The sequence below is a fragment of the Panthera leo genome, chromosome C1 (genome assembly GCF_018350215.1).
Source record: "Panthera leo isolate Ple1 chromosome C1, P.leo_Ple1_pat1.1, whole genome shotgun sequence".
NCBI classification, from domain to species: domain Eukaryota; kingdom Metazoa; phylum Chordata; class Mammalia; order Carnivora; family Felidae; genus Panthera; species Panthera leo.
This window is the reverse complement of record NC_056686.1, coordinates 187,838,688-187,863,341: the sequence shown is the minus strand read 5'-3', so window position 1 is coordinate 187,863,341 and position 24,654 is coordinate 187,838,688. Positions and strand designations below refer to the sequence as shown.

The 24,654-nt window shown below is 36.5% G+C and overlaps 1 protein-coding gene across 3 annotated transcripts in view; it reads right to left on the bottom strand.

The window, feature by feature from the left end:
* Nucleotides 1–24,654, bottom strand: part of NBEAL1 (neurobeachin like 1) — a 179,707-nt gene that overhangs the window by 121,758 nt on the left and 33,295 nt on the right. For 2 of the 3 annotated variants that reach the window (XM_042949777.1, XM_042949778.1), the window contains exons 6-9: nucleotides 14,873–14,955; nucleotides 9,318–9,403; nucleotides 5,677–5,983; nucleotides 3,898–4,004 (exon numbers count right to left, since the gene is read on the bottom strand). In XM_042949777.1, coding sequence (XP_042805711.1) covers nucleotides 3,898–4,004; nucleotides 5,677–5,983; nucleotides 9,318–9,403; nucleotides 14,873–14,955 — 583 coding nt within the window. The remainder of the gene's footprint in view (nucleotides 1–3,897; nucleotides 4,005–5,676; nucleotides 5,984–9,317; nucleotides 9,404–14,872; nucleotides 14,956–24,654) is intronic. The other variant, XM_042949779.1, reaches the window with a different exon arrangement.

Sequence of the window (24,654 nt, the reverse complement as noted above, 5' to 3'; positions counted from 1 at the left end):
TGCAACATCTATATTTTTAAAAAACTGATTAAAACTTCAAGCAGAGTGCTAAAGTATATGTAATGGTTTTGAACCCTCCTCTTTATTACTAGAAATTTGTTGTTATTTTCTTCTCAATTCAAATACTGAATTGGACAGCTTTTAAAAATAATTTTTACATTAATCCAAAGCACGTCCCCCTTCCAAAATGTAATATAGTGAAACAAAACAACTCTTAAATGTTTAAAGCTCATCATAGCTTTCAGAAAAGTTAAATGTATGATTCTACTGAATTATATTCTAAGTACTTTACAGTATGATGAAACTCATTTTGACAAACCGGAAGTCTTTACACAAATGGTTCAGGAAATAAATGCATAAACTGGCTGGTGAATCTCACAGAAAAAGAAAAGCACAGAAACTACAGCAATCAGCCTAAAGTTCTCCATGTGATTCATAAAATGTTTGTGACACTTTAAGCTTTAGTTGACAATGTTTCCTCTAGGTCTGAATATTCAAACAATAATTGTCTTGATTCTGTATTACTATATAAAACAGAAAAAATTATTCATTCTTTACAGCAAAATACTTTAATAAAAAATCAATCATAGGGGCGCCTGGGTGGCGCAGTCGGTTAAGCGTCCGACTTCAGCCAGGTCACGATCTCGCGGTCCGTGAGTTCGAGCCCCGCGTCAGGCTCTGGGCTGATGGCTCGGAGCCTGGAGCCTGTTTCCGATTCTGTGTCTCCCTCTCTCTCTGCCCCTCCCCCGTTCATGCTCTGTCTCTCTCTGTCCCAAAAATAAATAAAAAACGTTGAAAAAAAAATTTAAAAAAAAAAAAATCAATCATAGACATCTATAGCATTCTGTAATATATTTAAGAACTTAAGTTTTCACAAGACACCAAATATTTTTATATATTTAAGAATCGTATTAACCTATCTCTATCAAATGTGTTTAATCAATAAAACCTGTACTTCCCCTATATTTAACACAAAGAAAACATTTTTCTACTGACCTTAAGTACCAGTACAACAAAACTACATACAACCAGTGAACTTAGGGTCAGAATACCTGGGGAAGAAATCTACCTCCATTGTGTACTAGTACTAACTTTGTGTTAATCATTTAATCTCTTATGACATATTTCTTCATTTGTGTAATAAAAGAATTGGGCAGTTTATTTCAAAGGTTCCCCCACGCTTTTAGGACTTAATCACTGTAATGTTTGGTGATGAGCTTTTAGTGATTCTGACTAGAATTCCTGCCTAGAAGAAGACCACCTGCAGCAGAGAGGGATGGGGTCCCAAAGCCTGGCTTTCCCCTCTGAAATGGGTTTCTTCTCTAGCATGCCTATCTCAAAACAAAGTGTGATAGGTGGTATCAAATAATTAAATTTTAAAACATTATGACTATCAGCAAGTTTCAAGATCTAAATTACAAGAAATTCTGGTCTATACTACAGTAGAAAGAGCTTTTATATTAGCTCAACATCATTACAGCTATGCCAAAAAGCTGTGCACTTTTAAAAAAGATACTGTTGACCATGATAAGATAGAGATTTTTATTATATCTGACTTTCATATATTGAAGAAAAACACTAATCAATTTTAGTAGGAACTAAATTTTATCCTAGTGATTTACTCTTTTATAATGTGTGACTGGCAGATTGTCTACACATGTGACATTTTGTCTTTATCACTGAAGTTGCCTTTATAACTGATAAAGCCACACTACTTTTTTTTTTTTTTTTTACAACAAACAAAAGGTTTTATAAACAGTTATTTTATACTCTTTTCATCTTCTTAGGAATACATTCCCAAGAATAATTTTTAAAAGGTAGGGGAGGCATCTTCACTCCCTAGTGACAGATTAGTACTTTCATTGATTTCATAAATATTCATCATTATTGACTTCATCAATACATTCTTTATTATTTTATGCTATTTCTTTACTATTTCACTATAAGCTAAAAAATATAGTGACATAAATGCTTTCAGGGATATCTCTCTTAACAGTGTGGAAAAATTCAAGGAGCTGATATTAGAATCCTTATACTGGAATATTCTCAAAAATCACAATGAAACCCTAGTAATTTTTAGCAAAGAGTCCATGAAAGGAATACCTCAAACAGAAAGAATTATCTGAAGTAGTTTCTCTTTCTTTTTTTTAAATATAATTATATTTTGCAGGCATTTTTTAAGTTTATTTATTTTTGAGGGGGAGAGCAAGTAAGCATAAGCAAGGGAGGTTTAGAGAAAGAGAGAGAGAGAGCAGAATCCCAAGCTGGCTCCACACTCTGTTCAGAGCATAACGCAAGGATCAATCCCACAACCATAAGATCATGACCTGAGCCAAAATGAAGAAATCAGAGGCTTAACTGAGTCACCCAGGCACCCCGTAGTTTTATTTTCAAAGGCTTTTCAAGAAGCTCTCTAAAAAATATCTGATACAATCTTGAAATTTATGAAAATATGATATAGTAAGAGACATTAGTTATTACATACTCACAAATCTGCCAAAAGTGTAAATTAGTAAAAAATAAGAAAAATAATAAGAAAATTGGCAGGATATATCAAGAACATTAACACTATTTCTATTATTCTGCTTTTCTATATTTCCCAATTATTTACAAGTTGTTTTATGCAATGTTCTCTAATTTCATTTTTTTTTTTTAACGTTTGACCTGAGCTGAAATCAAGAGTCAGAGGCTTAACTGACTGAGCCACCCAGGCACCCCACTTCCCTAATTTTAAAAAAGCACAAAATTTTATGCACCTTGACCTAGTAATTCTACTAGGGATAGAATTCTGTTCTATGAAACTTGAAAGAGTTATGTAATGGCAAAAAAATTAGAAGTAAATTGAGTATCAGCCAATAGGGAATAGTTATGTAAATTATGATACATCCACTTAATATAATATTATGTAGATATTAAAATCATAACACAGGAAAACGCAAACAAAATCATCTTACATGAAACAAAAGCACAAAATTATATGCATCAAATGCTCACACCAAATTTTAACAATGCACAACAAAAGACTAAAAGTCAACGATAAAAACCAAACCCAATTAAAAAACACACAAATAACTTAAATATACATTTCTCCAAAGAATATTTATAAATAGCCAATCAGCACATGAGGAAATGCTCAGTATCACTAGTTATTAAAGAAAGACAAATCGAAATCACAATGAGATACCATTTCACAGCAATTAGAACAGCTACTATCAAAAAGAAGAAAATAACTGTGAAGGAAAATGTGAAGAAATCAGAACCCTTGTGCACTGTTGGCAAGACTGTAAAATGGCAGAGCCACTCTGGAAAACAGTAAGGTGGTTTCTCAAAAACTTTTTAAAAATTTAATTACTATATGATCCAGCAATCTCACTTCTGGAATATATCCAAAAGAACTGAAAACAGAGTCTCAAAGAGATATGTGTATATTCATGTTCCATAGCAGCACTGTGGTATGTATATCCTATGGAATATTATTAAGCCTAAATAAAAAAGGAAGAATATTCTGCAATATGCTACAACATGGATGAATCTTGAGGATATTATGCTAAGTGAAATAAACCAGTCACAAAAAGACAAATACTGTATGACACCACTTACATGAGGTACTTAGAGACAGGAAGGTGGTTGTCAGGGGCTAGGAGAGGGAGAATGTGGAATTATTTAATGGATATAGAGTCAGTTCTATAAGATGTAGACTTATGAAGAATGGATGGTGGTGACAGCTGTACAACAATGTGAATGCATTTAATACCACTGAACTACACCCATTAAAATGGTAAATTTTATGTGCTTTTTATCACAATAAAAAAGAAAATTAGTAATATGTTCAAATTTGAATCAAAGCATAAACCAAATGATAGCTTTTTAAAACCAAACACAATAACAGAAAAATACCTTGCAATTCTGTAGCAGTCGTATGAGATGTTCAAAGCAATTACTGTTAAGAAAAATGGCCTGAAGAACAGGCCTATCAGTGCAGTCTAACATGGCTGTGATGGTATCTGGGAAAATAAAAACAAAATAGTCCATTTATAAAGTAGGAAATTTGGAATCACAGAAACATTTACTTTGGCCATATTTTTTTTTATTTTTTTAATGTTTATTTATTTTTGAGAGAAAGACAGAACATGAGCAGAGAAGTGGCAGAGAGAGAGGGAGACACAGAATTTGAAGCAGGCTCCAGGCTCTGAGCTATCAGCACGGAGCCCGACATGGGGCTCAAACTCATTATCTGTGAGATCATGACCTGAGCCGAAGTCAGACAACCAACCAACCGAGCCACCCATGTGCCCCATACTTTGGCCGTATTTTTAATTTAGGCTTTTCTGTCGACAAAGGGATGTAAAATTAGTTAGGAAAAAATAGGGATGGGGAGTACAAAACTGTACTTATTACTTGTTAAGAAAAGTAGACATTTATAATTTATTATTGACAATATTTGTTTTTATACCTAAGAGTGATATATATTTCCCAGAGACTTAAATAGCTGTTATTCGATTATAATGCTCAAGTATAGCTTGCTACTAACAAATAAGCAACATCTAGTTATGTTTTGCAACACAGTCTCATCACACAGTAAAAAATTAGCATGTGGCCATTAAGAAAATGAGACTTAGGGAATTAATCCATTTGTAATGATGGTTTGTTCTTGTTTCCTACTGAAAAGATATCCTCATTCAGAAATCTAGGGATAATCTACATAAGTAATGTGATAGTTTTTAACAAATAAGAAGTCCATTAATACAGACTCAAACTTCCTTATAAATTTATAATTTATTACAATTACAAAATGTAACATATAAAATAACAGAAACTAGATAAAATGAATCTTATTTTCCTACAGAAACAGTTGTAAGAGATCAAGTTTCACCAAGATTCTGGTGTCCAATATTTTTAAATTAGACAGCACACATGCCCTCACACAAGCACGTTAAGTCTCTAGAGCTACACAATAAATCATTAATGTTGGATATGTCTGGGTGGTAGGATATAAAAAGCTTTTCTTTTTACTTATCCAAATTTCCCAGGATAGCTGTAATGAAAATATTTTACTTCTATAAAAAGAAACTCAATTAATAATACTTGTATCTATCAATGTAACAGGGGAATACAATAAGAAATCACATGTATTGATGGAGTTTACAGAGATAGGGACATATAAGCAAAGAATGACAAACCAAAAAACACAAAGAGACAGCAAGAGAAACAAGACAAACATACATAGAGGCTCTGAAGAAACAAAACAAAACAAAACAAAACAAAACAAGAGGCCCTCTAGAGAAAGGACAGATGTTAAACTGACCTCTACAGAGATTTACAGAAGCACATATAAAATTGATCATATGTGACTCTTTGCCATAGGCCAGATAATGCAAATGGCACCTCCTGAAAATTTACTTTTCCTAGAATTTGAAAATAATAGCTTTCTTAAGATTGATGCTTTTAGTGGATTACGCTTTCAAAAAATTAATAAAGCTCAATTTTGTCACTGTTAAAGCAAAGACGCTGTTAACAAATCAATTCCATATTAATTATTTTGAAGTCAAAATCTAAAGTCACACAATAGCTGAATTAAACAATCGATACTTCCTATACAATGGTCTTGAATTTCAAATAAGTCTAAAAAAAAGATTCAGAGAAAACGGAGTGTAATAAACTTTATGTAATACTTACTCAACATTTTTATCTGTAGAGCTATGAATCGGCTTTCCCACTGTCTCGACCTCCTTTGATTAGGTAAAGCTGAATGATCTGAATTTAGCAATTTAAAATAGTTCTCCAAAAGAGTGCTGGTTTCCACTTGACGCTGGTCAGAGCTGCTAGTGAGAAGGATATGTACCACTTCTGTAAGGCACTTCAGAGTAAGTTCTACCTTCCTACCCACTTCTTCAGGATCTCCATCCTCCCAGGAATCACAGTCTGCCAAAACTCTCATAAGAACTTCCATGGTAGCTGGAGAAATTGCTTGCAAAGCATTCCTCTGAAACATGAGAGATAATAAAAATAAAATCCAAACCTAACTGAAGTTCTGTATGTTTGCAAAAACAAAGAGAGTTTAATAAATGTGTGGACTTTTTCTTTTAATAAATCAACATATAAAAAAATTTAAACATATACTTTGATGGGCAATGCTAGTGTTTTATGCAGATTAAGTCTTCATTTCCTCACTAGATTACTAGATCTCTGATTTTATTCAGATAGCAATCTGCCGACATAGAAAACTTGTTTACCACCCTCCCTTGCAGCTAGTGGTAACCATGTGACATGGTTCTGGTCAAGAACATATGCCAGAAGGCTATGAAGAAAACATAACTTTACAAATAAAAAGAGAAGGACCCTTGGCTCTTGGCCTTTTCACCTTTTTCCTGCCTGGAATGCAGACATGATGCTTGGAGCCACTTTTAAATCATTAAGAAACAAACCCAAGAATTAAAGTAGCAGACTAAAGAGAAAATAGAAATGCAGAAGGACTTAGTCCTTGATGATACCATGGAGTTGCTATATCAGCCCAGAACTACTTACATCTGGATTTGTTATGCAAGAATAAAAACAAACAAACACCTCAATTTGGTTAAGCTTCTCTAGGGTTTTCTGTTGGTTATAGCAAACCCATCCCAAATGATATAGGTAAATAAGACAACTGGCTTGACTTTGATTCTGCAAACATTTCTGAAATTCTAAGTTATTGGTAGCTATTCAGGGTGACCCATTAAACTTGGAAAAAAACCATATATTTTGCCCAAATCTGTTAAACTGATAATGAATCAAACACAGTTATGCAAAAATAATCTGAAAATAATAGCACTTAAGCCATTAGAACTGGTAATTACCAACAAAATAAGTAATATCAATAATAACAAGTGCTACTTTGAAAGAAACCGCCTATAGGGGCACCTGAGTGGCTCAGTCAGTTAAGCATCTGACTTCGGCTCAGGTCATGATCCCATGGTTCATGAGTTCAAGCCCCGTGTCAGGCTCTGGGCTGACAGCTCAGAGCCTGGAACTTGCTTCAGATTCTGTGTCTCCCTCTGTCTGCTCCTCCCCTGCTTGCACTCTGTGTCTCACATTGTCTCAAAAATAAATAAACATTAAAAAAAAAAAAATTTTAAAAGAAACTGCCTATAGAATATCCAACATCCATTTCCTCCACTTCCTTATCAAAAGAACCCCTGATATTTTACTGGACATGTGGCTACCAGGAATAAAAATTACATTTCCTAACTTCCCCTGCTGCCAAGGAGGCTGAGGAAGCAAGTTTTACCAATTTTTTATCTAGACATATTTTCCTTTGTTGTAGTTATCTCATGGAGTATGGAAAATGAGATTTAAAAAAAAAAGATGAGTATCAGCTTTTCAGTATCTCCTTTAAAGATAGTTGCCATTTGTCTCCCTCACCACCCCCCCATTTTTGTGCCCAAAATGCAGACACAATGCAGATAGCCAAAACTCTAAAAGCTAATCTTGTAGCAAAAGAAATAGTAACAAATTGACATTCAAACGAACCTGAGTCCCTGAAGATCCTAGAGCCACCAAATTAGTTCTTACAAGCAAATGCCTTACATATATTATGCACCATTTGGTCCTTATGACTACCTTACAGTGTTATTATTTCCATATTATAAATAAAGAAACTAAAACACATGTAAATAGTTTTCATCCAAAGTCACAGAACTAATGAGAGATGGACATGGAATTCAAACCTATGTCAGTCTGGCTCCAAAGCCCATCCTCTTAACACAAAATAGAACAAATATGCCAATGGGAAGCCCAGGCATGATGCTTTGAGAAGGAAGACCAGTCATGGGACTTCAGTTTTTCTGCTGTTTATGACAAGGCCATTCTTATATCTTTAGATATTTCATTCGTCTAAATATCCTGGTACCTATCCCTATATTCAATAAATAACCTTCTGACCTCAAAACAGCTGTAACTATAGCTATAACCTGATTAAAAGGATTTTGAATATTTTCAGTACATAAAATAATAAATTGGCCTTCTAGTATCTACTTGATTTCTATGTTAATTTTAATCACTAGAGGTCTCTCAGGGCTTGATTACCCCTGGGCACTAACAAGAACAAGTCTCTGTGTGTTCAAAATGGTAATGGCATCCGATCAGCTTCTCCAATAGTCAAAAACAATGTCATTTCCAATTTTATTCATGTATACTCATTAATTCTTATTCTTAGTAGTGGAGAAATGATGGAAATAGGGAGATACTGATACAAAAGAAGGATATGAGCTAACAAAGGAAGGTGACAAAGCACACAAACTGAAAAATAAGATTCTAGCCACCATCACTCTCACAAAAAAACAGATTCCTCTACTAGAGTTAAGAGGGAAAGGCAAGGTAGCCCACTAGGAAAAAGGTAGTATTATTAACAACAGCTGTAACTCTGTTATCAACAGAAATCATATAAATTTTCATATATTACAGTTGCAGTTAATATCTCAAAACACCAGGTTTGTCTCTTTTTTGAAATTGCATTTGTTACTAGACTTGATGCTGTATCTCTTTTAGTGTGTTCTAAGCACATATTACTATGTTAGAAATTTATCTTAGTATTTTAGTAACTGATTTCAGTGTAACTAGTTTCCTTTGTGATCCTACGTGTTTTATTTTATGCATTTGAAACATTCTGACAAGGCACTTTATAGAGGGCATATGTGTTACAAAAAGTGTTAGAAACTTCTGATCTAAACTGTGTGCCTAAAGAAAACATGTAGGATGTTCTTTCTAAATTATAATCCTGTTTTCAACTAGTAGTTATACTCAAAGTCTACCACAGACACCTTCAAACATAAAGAAACAAGTATTACTAGAATTTCCTTCTTGTGAGTAATAAAAAAACTAGCTGACTTTGTTGAAAAAGTGCATATAAACCTTATATATATGCATTTAGTAATTAAGTTGACAGAATAGTAATTAATTCATGTATATTTAATTTTGAGTTGATTTCACCATGTAGACTAACAGGGCTGACTCTATGCTCTAAAGAAAGAACTAGTAGCTGAAAGTCAATACAACTTAGAACTTAAAATAAAAAATTGTTCAATATGGTTATTTATGCAGTAATTTTGTTAGTTTATTATAAGTTATTATATATTGTTATATTTTAAGTAAAATTATTACTTAGGTTTTTGGAGAAGTTTTAACAAATAAAAGAGTAGTTTTAAACAAGACATAAACTCAGAAAAATATTTGTGTGGTTCATGAAATTATAAAAAGAAAAAGAATACATTAAAATAATCCATGGAAAACTTTTTGCACTGTTAACTACTGTTTTAAATATTAACTTTTAACACTTTCCTCACCTGCCCACCGGCTACAATGGCTCCAAAGAGATGCAATAAGCAACACTTAAGACTTTCCTTGAGATGTTCGCTTTCCTGAAAACACTCTGTGAATATAATACACAAATAAACAAATAAGATTTCTCTTTCACAGTATGATTTATCTGTTAGGAATGTCTGACACTGAAATATTAAAAACTATGAAAAGGCTAAAATTTGTTAAAAGGCAAGGTTGATATGCATTTTTTCATAGTAAAGGAAAAGAAACCACCTATCAGCTAGTATTTCAGATAACTTATTTATCTCATTTAATTCTCTAATACTCCATATGAGGGTATTTTGCCCCCATTTATAAATAAGCAAATGGAATGTCTTGCCTAAAGTTATAGAGCTAAGTGACAAAGTTAGAAGCTAACTGAAATCTGACAGAAAATTAGATTTTTTTTTTACTACTACTACTGCATCTTATTAGTATAATTGACTATAATTATTCAATAATAAAATTGGAAGAGTTGGACAAAAGGATTTTCTGGGTTTACTCCAGGGCAAACATTCTAAAGTTCTGGTACCAATAGCAATCTTCCTTTTAATTTATAAAGTAGTGTATTGTTTTTAAAAGGTTATACATGCACATGACGAAGAATAATTAAAATAGTATAAAAGAACTGACAAGCAAATATAAGTCTCCCTCAAACCTACGCCTCAATTTACCTGCTCTCCACACCTTAAAAAAAAAAAAAAGGCTATAGATATCCTACTGCATCATGTTTTTTTTTTTTTGTTTTAACATAATATACACCGGGTATTATTACATCTTAACATACACATCTTCCTTATTCATTTTTATGACCATTACAATGGCATACCTTAATTTACTTAAGCAGTTCCCTACTGATAAACTTTTATGATTTTCTTCTTTAATATTCAAATAACCCAGTAATGAATATCTTTTTGTATGTATCATTACATACAGAGACAAGACTGTAACAACAGAATTATTTCCAATTTTATACATAACAAACATTACCAATAAGAAACAGCTTTGAGGTAAATGTATTGATAGCAATTTACATTTAAAAAGTTAAATGATTCCTGCTATGTTGGAATAACTGTCATTATATGTGGCTTCCTACTACAAATAACTAGAAAATTAGACAAAATAAGTAGAAATTTATATATCCTAGAAATTTTCCTTCTCTCAATAGACGCAAAGTGAGCCCAAGGATTATCTCAGCTTCCTGTTGTAGACATGTTCTGACAACTACCAACAAAAGGGGAACCCTAAAAGAATATAGCTATTTGCTGACTTAGGAGATACATAAAGTTTGGGGAGGCCTAGGCAACTAGAATTTGTGAAGTAGTACTGGAGTGGAAGAAGCTATACAGGGAAAGTACTCCAGAAATACAGGGCTCACTGTGAGTCAAAGTGAAATCCCACAAGACCAGCAAAAACCTACCAAGAGGTTTCAAGTCGAATAACTATCAGATTTGACACTGAGCTGCAAGATGACAGACTTCTACTCAGCCACAGGAGACACACAGAAAACACATATAAAGGATATAAAAAGATATATACCATGTAAACTTTAATCATAAGAATGATGGAGTGGTTTTATTAGCATCTGACAAAGCAGGCAAGAAATATTATGAAGGAAAGTCAAGGAATACTACCATTGGTAGAAAGGGACAGACATGTCTTTATCAAAGACAGGCAATGAAAATAAAACTCACTTTTTAAAAAGTCTAGTTTATTTTAAAGACCTTTATATTTACAAGTACTTGTGATAACTTCTTTGGGATAAATTATCAAAATATATGCACAATCTACATGCTATAAACTATAAAATATTGAAGAAACAAGTAACAAAAAAATAATGAGATCTATCAGATTCATGAATTGGAAGTCTCAGTATTCTTAAGATGTTAATTCTCCTAAAATGCTTCCATAGATTGAATACAATTCCAAACAATATCCCAGCAAGGCTTTTTGTAAAAATATTAAAAATCAGCCTTTTTTTTTTAATTAAATTGGCTTCTAAAATGTATATAAAAATGTAAGGGATTCAGAATACCCAAGAAAATTCTGAAAAATAACAAGGCTGAGGAATTACTTCAAGACTTGGCATAAAGTTACAATAATCAATACAGTATGATAATATAGTAAGGGCAGGTATGTGAACAAAAAAAAAGAGAATCCAGAAATCAGCTACTGGTGGTCAAACAGAGTGGGCACTGCAATCATCTTCACCAAGCACTCAAATAAAGGACTATTTCTGCCTTGTTTTAATTCTTACGAAAAAAAGAATAGAGAACCAAAACAAATATGGCAAAATATTAAGATCTGACAAATGAGTGGGAAGCACAAGGTGTTCCTTTTATATATTTTGCAGTACTTTCTATATTCTTGAACTATGGCACAATCATTTTTTTTTTATTTTTTTTAACATTTATTTATTTTTGAGACAGAGAGAGACAGAGCATGAAAAGGGGAGGATCAGAGAGAGAGAGGGAGACACAGAATCTGAAACAGGCTCCAGGCTCTGAGCTGTCAGCACAGAGCCTGACGCGGGGCTTGAACTCACGAACTACGAGATCATGACCTGAGCTGAAGTCGGATGCTTAACCGACTGGGCCAGCCAGGCGCCCCAAACTATGGCACAATCATTTTTTAAGAAAGAAAACTAAAGTCCACATAGGACACACATAGAGTAGCCAATTCTCTTAAGTTTCTTTTAACTCATGGTACAAAAGTATTCAATAAGTGCCACATCAGTACAGAAAAAACACATAACCTGTAGCTCATACTTCCAGAACAGCCAAATGAAAAGTCAGTTCAGAATTTTATTTTTACTTTTTAACACATTTAAAAAGTAACAAATAATAAATAAATGTAACCATATATAGCTAGAAAGAGAAAGTCAACACATTGGGAATTCAACTACTATGTTTTTTCTTCTTTCTAGAGACGTGACATCATGTTTTCTGGTCAGTAATGTTCACCCACTGTACTGAATAAAAGCAAACAAATGACCAATAAAGCTGTTCTCTATATCCTACTGATGCTGAACTGCTTACACCCATGGAAACCATCTTAGTAGATTTTGATAGGAAGAAGGAACTCCTTACCTCAACAGAAAACCTAATGAACTGATTTATACAGAAAGGGTTTTAGCAAACCTTAACTTGCTATAAGAAAAAGATACCTTTTAGCCTACTTTCAGCATAAGTACACATTCATTGGTGTTCACTAAAATAGAAACACCAGGGCACCTGGGTGGCTCAGTCGGTTGGGCATCCAACTTCAGATCAGGTCATGATCTCATGGTTCATGGGTTCAAGCCCCACATCGGGCACTGTGCTGACGGCTCAGAGCTTGGAGCCTGCTTTGGATTCTGTGTCTCCCTCTCTCTCTGCCCTTTCCCCACTCACACTCTGTGTCCCTCTCCCTCAAAAATAAATAAACATTAAAAATAATAATAAAATAAAATAAAATAAAATAAAATAAAATAAAATAAAATAAAATAGAAACACCAAGACAGAAAGGATTTTGGCTTTCATAGTACTAACAACTAAAAAGCACACAGCATATTATAATTTGAAATTTAAGTGGGTAATCATGGCAGTTCCAAGATTACATCCACTAGGTAAGCCTGAATGTACATCTTCTTAAAAACATTTTTTCAAAAATGCTTAAAAGAGAATTCAAGAAACAGAGAGACTGTATCAGGACTAGCAGAAGATTGTGAAGCAAATATTAAGATGAGAAATTGATTTTCACATGTAGCTTTTGGGTAAAGGACACCTCTCTTAGTTGATTCCTATAGTCAAGACTAATTGTGATAGTAGGAGCTTCAGAAATTTCAAGATGGGCAGCTGGCTTTGAGTAACACCCTGGATAAATACTCCTAGTCAAAAACCCCATTAAGGCTACAGGATTGAAACGTTGATGAATATAAAAAGCTTAGTGTACAAAATGCCTAGTGGGAAATCCAAAAACTGTTGGCCAAAGAGAGTTGGTGACGGTCGGTTTTTCAAATGCTGACACACCTACATGTATGCTGGGGAAGGGGTCCCCAGGTAGAATGCTGGCCTTGGGATTGCTCTACAGGAGCCTGACTCAAAAGCCTCTGAGAGAGGTGTCTACCCCAGAAAAAGTAACAGGATCACCGAATACAAGAGAGTGTTTCAGGAGAAAAAGGTCCCAGGAGGGTCAGGTAATTTTCTTTCTGACCCACCAATACTTAACATTAATGAACAGCTGCAGAACAGAGTCAGTCTTTCCAAGATGTTTTCATCTTGGAAACATCATACTAGCATTAGCCTCCTCTAGTCTAGTGAGCTGGCAATCTAGAAAGATTTCATTGTCCAGAGGTGGGCCCTTGGGTCTCAGATTGCTCTGGGAAGCTGGCAAAGAAGATGATTTGCACAACAAACTCACCACTAAACCACTGCTTAAACCCAGTACCCAGCCTTCTCCTTCTGCTCCATAGCCCAGAAACGTTTCTTTAAAAGCCAGAAAACCCATAAACATGAACAGCATGTTGAATATGTCACCAGCCACTTCATCTTTATGGTACTGTAAAGTTGCTGTGCAAGTAAGTCTCCATGTTAAATCCATGAATCTGACTTTTCTACCAAAGAACTGTATTCACTACAAATAGGTGGGTAGGATGGGGCGCCTGGGTGGCTCAGTCGGTCAGGCATCGACTTAACTTTAGGTTATGATCTCATGGCTGGGGAGTTTGAGCCCAGCATCGGGCTCTATGCTGACAGCTCAGAGCCTGGAGTCTGCTTTAGATTCTGTGTCTCCCATCTCTCTGCCACTCCCCCGCTCATACTCACGTGCATGTGCTCTCTCTCTCTCTCAAAAATAAATAAACACTAAAAAAAAACCAAAAAACAAATAGGTGTGCAGGTGAATTTATTCTCTCCCATGTCTTCAAATTCCTGGGAGTGCTTGTTCATAAAATTTTTCTTTAATAGCTGAACTCTTCATCCATGATAATAAAATCCAACCACAGCATCCAATTCTGTATCAGAGGTGGAAGAGAAGGAAAATGCAAAGCTCTCTTTGCCCTTACTCCATCCACCTGTGGGGTGAGCAAACCTGTTGGTCCCCTCCCCGAAACGCAGCCTGGGCCCAGCCTGCACTCAAGCTCTGAAAAGCCCCAATCGCAAAAGGAAGGCCTCATCCCCAAGGCCAACACCAGCTCACAGCCCAGCCAGGTATTTATCACCTGGGCAGGAGGCCCTGGTTTCAGGCTCCTGGGCAGTGGTCATGCACTGGCTGGGCGTCCACGCCCCTCTATTTCTGTAAAAATTCTGAAGTTCTATACTACAGTGATTAAAATATTAAGCTCTTCTCTAAATAAAAACACTTTCAGAACAGTAAATTAAGTAAGAGGAAGAACACTAATCACAGCAAAATACGAATCAAGTACTCCAGTGATAGGTCCTTACAATCTTTATCTTACAAATACACAGAGCTGAATCAAGCACAATCAGAAAAAGAATTTAAGCATAAATAATGATCAGAGTAACATCAAAATCAAAGAGAAATTAGGACTAATACTTACGATAAAAGAAAGGGACAAACTCCACTGTGAGAGAAGCTGGTTTGTATTTCTGTCTGCTCTTTTCCACAGTACTAAGGATTCGTCTATTATTAAAAAGAAGTTAATAACAAATTATAACATGAGCAAGTAGAGATGGCATAGTTACAGAAACAATATAAATTTAGTACATTACTTTTTATTTAGGTACTGAAGAATACATCTCTAGGACTGGCATAATCTTGAAAAGGAAGTCTAGCCAATAATGCTCACCAATGAAAGGATTTCTTCTTTTGAATTAAGAAAAATTTTTTTAAATGATTCATGGTGAAACACAGCAGCCAGGTTAAGTCTCTAAACAACTGGAAATAGAAAAAGGAACTAGGCGTTTAAGTTTTCCAATCTGTAGGGGCGTCTGGGTGGCTTAGCTGGTTAAGCATCTGACTTCAGCTCAGGTCATGATCTCAGTTCATGGGTTTGAGTCCCATGTCAGGCTCTGTGCTGATAGCTGGAGCTTGGGGCCTGCTTCGGATTCTGTCTTCCTCTCTCTCTATGCTCCTCTCCCCGTTCACGCTCTGTGACTCTCTCTCTCAAAAATAAACAGTAAAAAAAAATTTTTTTTAATAAAATTTCCAATCTGTAGGGGTCCCTGGATAGTTCAGTCGTTTGAGCGTCTGACTCTTGGTTTGGGCTCAGGTCATGATCTCATGGTTCATGAGTTCGAGCACCATGTCTGGCTCTGTGCTGGCAGTGTGGAGCCTGCTTAGGATCCTCTCTCTTTCTCTCTCTCTACCCCTCCCCTTCTCTCTCTCCCTCTCAAAATAAATAAACTGAAATAAAATAAAATCTCCAATCTATAAAAGAACTTGTTCAGCAGTACTGCTAATCTGACATCTAAGGCTGTGGAGGTTATCACCACAGTACAAGCTAAATTCATCAGAAATTAGGCCACGCTTTGCCACTTCCTGAAATTTCATCTGGACACAAAGAATCCATGCCACGGTCTTCTTCCATTTTAAGTATGTAGATCCAATATTGGCTGGGATTAATTTTTATTTTAATGATAATTCCAGTAGTCTTGATGGCTGAAAATTTTCTACAGACTTCGGTGGGCCAACACAAATAGCATGTGCTTTTACCAAGAACATTTCAACACAGGATGAGTCTCTTAGATGGACAATGCAGTGTGGGTTTGGGAGTATAAAGGCTATTGTTACAATGATACATCCAACTGGTAAACTGCTGAAAATTAAAAAAACAAAAATAAAAAAACTTATTTTTTTAGTGCCCTGAAAAAACTCTTAACATTGTTAGAGAAAGACAACAAAAATGAAAAGTTTTTGAAAAACAGCCACAGAGAAATTCCATACATCTAAATATGATCTACTGATAAAGCAATGGATTAAGATGACTTCTTCTTAACAACCATAATTGAGATATTAGAATTACTTTCCTTATATTCAAAGCTAGGAAGAAAAGTCAACTGACCACAGAAAAAGCCAGTAAGACAGGCACAGCTGGACTCAGTAATGGTACAGTAAAGAGTTCTAAGATCCAGATTTACCAGAAATCAATCAGACACCATCTGCTACTGCACTGCTTTCCAAATCTGTGCCTATTTTCATTGTAGAGAAGGGAGAAGAATTATCACATTTTGTATTTATTTTAATTTTTTTTTTTAATGTTTATTTTTGAGACAGAGACAGCATGAACGGGGTAGGGGCAGAAACAGAAGGATAACACAGAATCCGAAGCAGGCTCCAGGCTCTAATCTGTCAGCACAGAACCCAACATGGGGCTCAAACTCATGAACTGTGAGATCATGACCTGAGCCAAAGTCAGATGCTTAACCAACTAAGCCACCCAGGCACCCCTGTATTTATTTTAAATTCAAACACTATTGGATCTTTCTATTTAAATAATACTATTATTGAGATTTTTTTGTATACCTTTAAGACAACACAAATATTACTAGAGTTTCAAATTAAAAATTTAGCCATGCCTTTAAAAAAAACTCAGTAATGTGATAGAAAAATTAATTTTAAAAGGATGATTTACCTTTCAGTTAGGTTTTTCCATGAGATTATTTACATTTTGCCTATTTATTATAAGTTATGGTATGAACTAATAGACTGGATATATCCTATCCAAATATCCTATCCAGATAGAGAGAGGGAAGATGGCGGCGTAGGAGGACGCTGGGCTCACCGCGCGTCCTGCTGATCACTTAGATTCTACCTACACCTGCCTAAATAACCCAGAAAACCACCAGAGGATTAGCAGAACGGAGTCACCGGAGCCAAGCGCAGACGAGAGGCCCACGGAAGAGGGTAGGAAGGGCGGTGAGGCGGTGCGCGCTCCACGGACTGGCGGGAGGGAGCCGGGGCGGAGGGGCGGCTCGCGGGCCAAGCAGAGCCCCTGAGTCTGGCTGGCAAAAGCGGAGGGGCCAGATGGACTGTGTTCCGACAGCAAGCGCGACTTAGCGTCTGGGAGGTCATAAGCTAACAGCTCTGCTCAGAAAGCGGGAAGGCTGGAGGACAAAGGGAGGGAGAGCTGCTCAGCCCCCAGACGACAGAGCTCAATTTGGTGGGGAACAAAGGCGCTCGCCAGCGCCGTCTCCCCCGCCCATCCCCCAGCCAAAATCCCAAAGGGAGCCAGTTCCTGCCAGGGAACTTGCTCGCTCCACGCAAACACCCAACTCTGTGCTTCTGCGGAGCCAAACCTCCGGCAGCGGATCTGACTCCCTCCCGCTGCCACAGGGCCCCTCCTGAAGTGGATCACCTAAGGAGAAGCGAGCTAAGCCTGCCCCCCCTGCCCCCCTGCACCTTGCCTACCCACCCCAGCTAATACGCCAGATCCCCAGCACCACAAGCCTGGCAGTGTGCAAGTAGCCCAGACGGGCCACGCCACCCCACAGTGAATCCCGCCCCTAGGAGAGGGGAAGAGAAGGCACACGCCAGTCTGACTGTGGCCCCAGCAGTGGGCTGGGGGCAGACATCAGGTCAGACTGCGGCCCCACCCACCAATTCCAGTTATACACCACAGCACAGGGGAAGTGCCCTGCAGGTCCCCACCACTCCAGGGACTATCCAAAATGACCAAACGGAAGAATTCCCCTCAGAAGAATCTCCAGGAAATAACAACAGCTAATGAACTGATCAAAAAGGATTTAAATAATATAACAGAAAGTGAATTTAGAATAATAGTCATAAAATTAATTGCTGGGCTTGAAAACAGTATAGAGGACAGCAGAGAATCTCTTGCTACAGAGATCAAGGGACTAAGGAACAGTCACGAGGAGCTGAAAAGCACTTTAAACGAAATGCAAAACAAAATGGAAACAATGACAGCTCGGATTGAAGAGGCAGAGAAGAGAATAGGTGAACTAGAAGATAAAGTTATGGAAAAAGAGGAAGCTGAGAGAAAGAGAGATAAAAAAAATTCAGGAGTATGAGGGGAAAATTAGAGAACTAAGTGATACACTAAAAAGAAATAATATACGCATAATTGGTATCCCAGAGGAGGAAGAGAGAGGGAGAGGTGCTGAAGGGGTACTTGAAGAAATTATAGCTGAGAACTTCCCTGACCTGGGGAAGGACAAAGGCATTGAAATCCAAGAGGCACAGAGAACTCCCTTCAGACGTAACCTGAATCGATCTTCTGCACGACATATAGTGAAACTGGCAAAATATAAGGATAAAGAGAAAATTCTGAAAGCAGCAAGGGGTAAACGTGCCCTCACATATAAAGGGAGACCTATAAGACTCGTGACTGATCTCTCTTTTGAAACTTGGCAGGCCAGAAAGGCTTGGCACGATATCTTCAGTGTGCTAAACAGAAAAAATATGCAGCCGAGAATCCTTTATCCAGCAAGTCTGTCATTTAGAATAGAAGGAGAGATAAAGGTCTTCCCAAACAAACAAAAACTGAAGGAATTTGTCACCACTAAACCAGCCCTACAAGAGATCCTAAGGGGGATCCTGTGAGACAAAGTACCAGAGACATCACTACAAGCATAAAACATACAGACATCACAATGACTCTAAACCCGTATCTTTCTATAATAACACTGAATGTAAATGGATTAAATGCGCCAACCAAAAGACATAGGGTATCAGAATGGATAAAAAAACAAGACCCATCTATTTGCTGTCTACAAGAGACTCATTTTAGATCTGAGGACACCTTTAGATTGAGAGTGAGGGGATGGAGAACTATTTATCATGCTACTGGAAGCCAAAAGAAAGCTGGAGTAGCCATACTTATATCAGACAAACTAGACTTTAAATTAAAGGCTGTAACAAGAGATGAAGAAGGGCATTATATAATAATTACAGGGTCTATCCATCAGGAAGAGCTAACAATTATAAATGTCTTTGCGCCGAATACTGGAGCCCCCAAATATATAAAACAATTACTCATAAACATAAGCAACCTTATTGATAAGAATGTGGTCATTGCAGGGGACTTTAACACCCCACTTACAGAAATGGATAGATCATCTAGACACACAGTCAATAAAGAAACAAGGGCCCTGAATGATACATTGGATCAGATGGACTTGACAGATATATTTAGAACTCTGCATCCCAAAGCAACAGAATATACTTTCTTCTCGAGTGCACATGGAACATTCACCAAGATAGATCATATACTGGGTCACAAAACAGCCCTTCATAAGTTTACAAGAATTGAAATTATACCATGCATACTTTCAGACCACAATGCTATGAAGCTTGAAATCAACCACAGGAAAAAGTCTGGAAAACCTCCAAAAGCATGGAGGTTAAAGAACACCCTACTAACGAATGAGTGGGTCAATCAGGCAATTAGAGAAGAAATTAAAAAATATATGGAAACAAACGAAAATGAAAATACAACAATCCAAACGCTTTGGGACACAGCGAAGGCAGTCCTGAGAGGAAAATACATTGGAATCCAGGCCTATCTCAAGAAACAAGAAAAATCCCAAATACAAAATCTAACAGCACACCTAAAGGAAATAGAAGCCGAACAACAAAGGCAGCCTAAACCCAGCAGAAGAAGAGAAATAATAAAGATCAGAGCAGAAATAAACAATATAGAGTCTAAAAAAACGGTAGAGCAGATCAAGGAAACCAAGAGTTGGTTTTTTGAAAAAATAAACACAATTGACAACCCTCTAGCCAGGCTTCTCAAAAAGAAAAGGGAGATGACCCAAATAGATAAAATCATGAATGAAAATGGAATTATTACAACCAATCCCTCAGAGATACAAACAATTATCAGGGAATACTATGAAAAATTATATGCCAACAAATTGGACAACCTGGAAGAAATGGACAAATTCCTAAACACCCACACTCTTCTAAAACTCAATCAGGAGGAAATAGAAAGCTTGAACAGACCCATAACCAGCGAATAAATTGAATCGGTTATCAAAAATCTCCCAACAAATAAGAGTCCAGGACTAGATGGCTTCCCAGGGGAGTTCTACCAGACGTTTAAAGCAGAGATAATACCTATCCTTCTCAAGCTATTCCAAGAAATAGAAAGGGAAGGAAAACTTCCCGACTCATTCTATGAAGCCAGTATTACTTTGATTCCTAAACCAGACAGAGACCCAGTAAAAAAAGAGAACTACAGGCCAATATCCCTGATGAATATGGATGCAAAAATTCTCAATAAGATACTAGCAAATCGAATTCAACGGCATATAAAAAGAATTATTCACCATGACCAAGTGGGATTCATTCCTGGGATGCAGGGCTGGTTCAACATTCGCAAATCAATCAACGTGATACATCACATTAACAAAAAAAAAGAGAAGAACCATATGATCCTGTCAATCGATGCAGAAAAGGCCTTTGACAAAATCCAGCACCTTTTCTTAATAAAAACCCTTGAGAAAGTCGGGATAGAAGGAACATACTTAAAGATCATAAAAGCCATTTATGAAAAGCCCACAGCTAACATCATCCTCAACGGGGAAAAACTGAGAGCTTTTTCCCTGAGATCAGGACAGGGATGCCCACTCTCACCGCTGTTGTTTAACATAGTGCTGGAAGTTCTAGCATCAGCAATCAGACAACAAAAGGAATTCAAGGCATCAAAATTGGCAAAGATGAAGTCAAGCTTTCGCTTTTTGCAGATGACATGATATTATACATGGAAAATCCGATAGACTCCACCAAAAGTCTGCTAGAACTGATACATGAATTCAGCAAAGTTGCAGGATACAAAATCAATGTACAGAAATCAGTTGCATTCTTATACACTAACAATGAAGCAACAGAAAGACAAATAAAGAAACTGATCCCATTCACAATTGCACCAAGAAGCATAAAATACCTAGGAATAAATCTAACCAAAGATGTAAAAGATCTGTATGCTGAAAACTATAGAAAGCTTGTGAAGGTAATTGAAGAAGATTTAAAGAAATGGAAAGACATTCCCTGCTCATGGATTGGAAGAATAAATATTGTCAAAATGTCAATACTACCCAAAGCTATCTACACATTCAATGCAATCCCAATCAAAATTGCACCAGCATTCTTCTCGAAACTAGAACAAGCAATCCTAAAATTCATATGGAACCACAAAAGGCCCCGAATAGCCAAAGTAATTTTGAAGAAGAAGACCAAAGCAGGAGGCATCACAATCCCAGACTTTAGCCTCTACTACAAAGCTGTCATCATCAAGACAGCATGGTATTGGCACAAAAACAGATACATAGACCAATGGAATAGAATAGAAACCCCAGAACTAGACCCACAAACGTATGGCCAACTCATCTTTGACAAAGCAGGAAAGAACATCCAATGGAAAAAAGACAGTCTCTTTAACAAATGGTGCTGGGAGAACTGGACAGCAACATGCAGAAGGTTGAAACTAGACCACTTTCTCACACCATTCACAAAAATAAACTCAAAATGGATAAAGGACCTGAATGTGAGACAGGAAACCATCAAAACCTTAGAGGAGAAAGCAGGAAAAGACCTCTCTGACCTCAGCCGTAGCAATCTCTTACTCAACACATCCCCAAAGGCAAGGGAATTAAAAGCAAAAGTGAATTACTGGGACCTTATGAAGATAAAAAGCTTCTGCACAGCAAAGGAAACAACCAACAAAACTAAAAGGCAACCAACGGAATGGGAAAAGATATTTGCAAATGACATATCGGACAAAGGGCTAGTATCCAAAATCTATAAAGAGCTCACCAAACTCCACACCCGAAAAACAACCCAGTGAAGAAATGGGCAGAAAACATGAATAGACACTTCTCTAAAGAAGACATCCAGATGGCCAACAGGCACATGAAAAGATGTTCAACGTCGCTCCTTATCAGGGAAATACAAATCAAAACCACACTCAGATATCACCTCACGCCTGTCAGAGTGGCCAAAATGAACAAATCAGGAGACTATAGATGCTGGCGAGGATGTGGAGAAACGGGAACCCTCTTGCACTGTTGGTGGGAATGCAAATTGGTGCAGCCGCTCTGGAAAGCAGTGTGGAGGTTCCTCAGAAAATTAAAAATAGACCTACCCTATGACCCAGCAATAGCACTGCTAGGAATTTATCCAAGGGATACAGGAGTACTGATGCATAGGGGCACTTGTACCCCAATGTTTATAGCAGCACTCTCAACAATAGCCAAATGATGGAAAGAGCCTAAATGTCCATCAACTGATGAATGGATAAAGAAATTGTGGTTTATATACACAATGGAATACTACATGGCAATGAGAAAAAATGAAATATGGCCTTTTGTAGCAACGTGGATGGAACTGGAGAGTGTGATGCTAAGTGAAATAAGCCATACAGAGAAAGACAGATACCATATGGTTTCACTCTTATGTGGATCCTGAGAAACGTAACAGAAGCCCATGGGGGAGGGGAAGAAAAAAAAAAAAAAAAGAGGTTAGAGTGGGAGAGAGCCAAAGCATAAGAGACTGTTAAAAACTGAGAACAAACTGAGGGTTGATGGGGAGTGGGAGGGAGGGGAGGGTGGGTGATGGTATTGAGGAGGGCACCTTTTGGGATGAGCACTGGGTGCTGTATGGAAACCAATTTGACAATAGATTTCATATATTAAAAAAATAAATAAATAAAATGCTGAGAGGCATAAAAAAAAAAAAACAAAAATAAATTATAACTGTCTTTTCAACTAAGGAAATAAAAAAAAAAACAAAAAAACAAATATCCTATCCAACTACTATGCTACAAACAATAAAAGCTGTCACTTTAGTAACACAATAAAAATATACTCCCACAATTTGTGATTCATGACTCATTCTAAAGGCGCTGTATTAAATGTAACTATGAACATACAGTTCCCATTATTGTTGTAGCAAAATTTAATATGCTAACATAAATAAAAGGGATGAAAACCGTTATACATAACAAAAACATTAGAGCATGAGTAGTCTGCACTACATGTTTTCAATAGGATAAGACAGAAGAACTAAAAATGAACTTAGTCTTGTACCATTTTTAGAACACAGCCTATTTGTTTCATCATTATCTGATATTTGGGTCAAGCATCTAGCACTTAGGACATGCTAATACATACCAATCTTTTGAGGACTGCAAAACGAGTTTGCATCTTAGTTTTTTAAGTTCATGTCCTTTGATCAATTATTTTGTGCTTCTTTTTTGTGCTGCCGTCATGCCTAGGACATAACTATCTTTCTTAATCTTTAAACTTTTAATCTGGAAATAAATTCAAGCTCTCGCAAAATTTGCAAGAATAAAAATAGTACAAAGAACTTCAAATATCTCTTACTCAGGTTCACTGTTAAAATTTTATCCCAAATGCTTTATCATTTGCTTACTCTCTCCCCATATATACAGTGCACATGTATTTATATATACATATATTCACACATGTAACATTTTCCAGAGCATTTAAAAGGAAATTATGTACATTCTGGCATGTCTAAATACTTAAGTGAATACTTGCTAAGAAAAGGGATAGTGTCTTACACAATAACACAGTATAATTATAAATTTCTATACATGTAACATAATACATTTACCTACCATCCATAATTCAGTTTTGTCAAATGACCAAAGAATATCCTTAATAGCATTTTCTCCCCCTCTTAGTATAGCTTCCTATCCAGATATTACATTTAGCTGTCATGGCTTTTTTCCCTCCTTTAACCTGAAACATTTATGATATTTTTAAAGAATGCTGTCCCACACTCCCTCCTTTTATTCATTAAAATGTTCTTCATTTTGGGTTTCCTTAATGTTTCCATTCAATTAGATTCAGATTATGCATTCTTGGTTGGAATACTATAAAAGCAATAACGTGTCCTTGGAGCACCACAGTTGGAGGCCCAGATATCCATGTGCTTCTCACTGATGTTAATTTTGATAATCCAGTCAATGTACTATCCAGTACTGTACAAAATAATTACTAATTTTTCTTTTGCAATGAAGAAGTAATCTTTGGTGAAGCATTTTAAAACCATGCAAAAATCATGCTGCTTACCAAAACTTCCCTAGATTTAGCATCCTGATCCATATCTTCCCTTATAATTTGTGTAAAATGCTGATTTTTTTCCCAACACCCCTTATACATTTACTAATTGGCACTTGGCCTTCTACTATAAACAAGTGTCCTCCCTCCTCCCTTTATCTATCTATCTTTCTATCTATCTATCTATCCATCCATCCATCCATCCATCCACCCTACTTATCATCTACTTATCATCTATTACTGGTATGGACTCATTAATTCCTTTTTTTCTGAATGGTTTGTAATTCTTTTTTTGTTTTTTTTTAATTTGAGGGGGTGGGGGGCAGGGAGAGGGGTA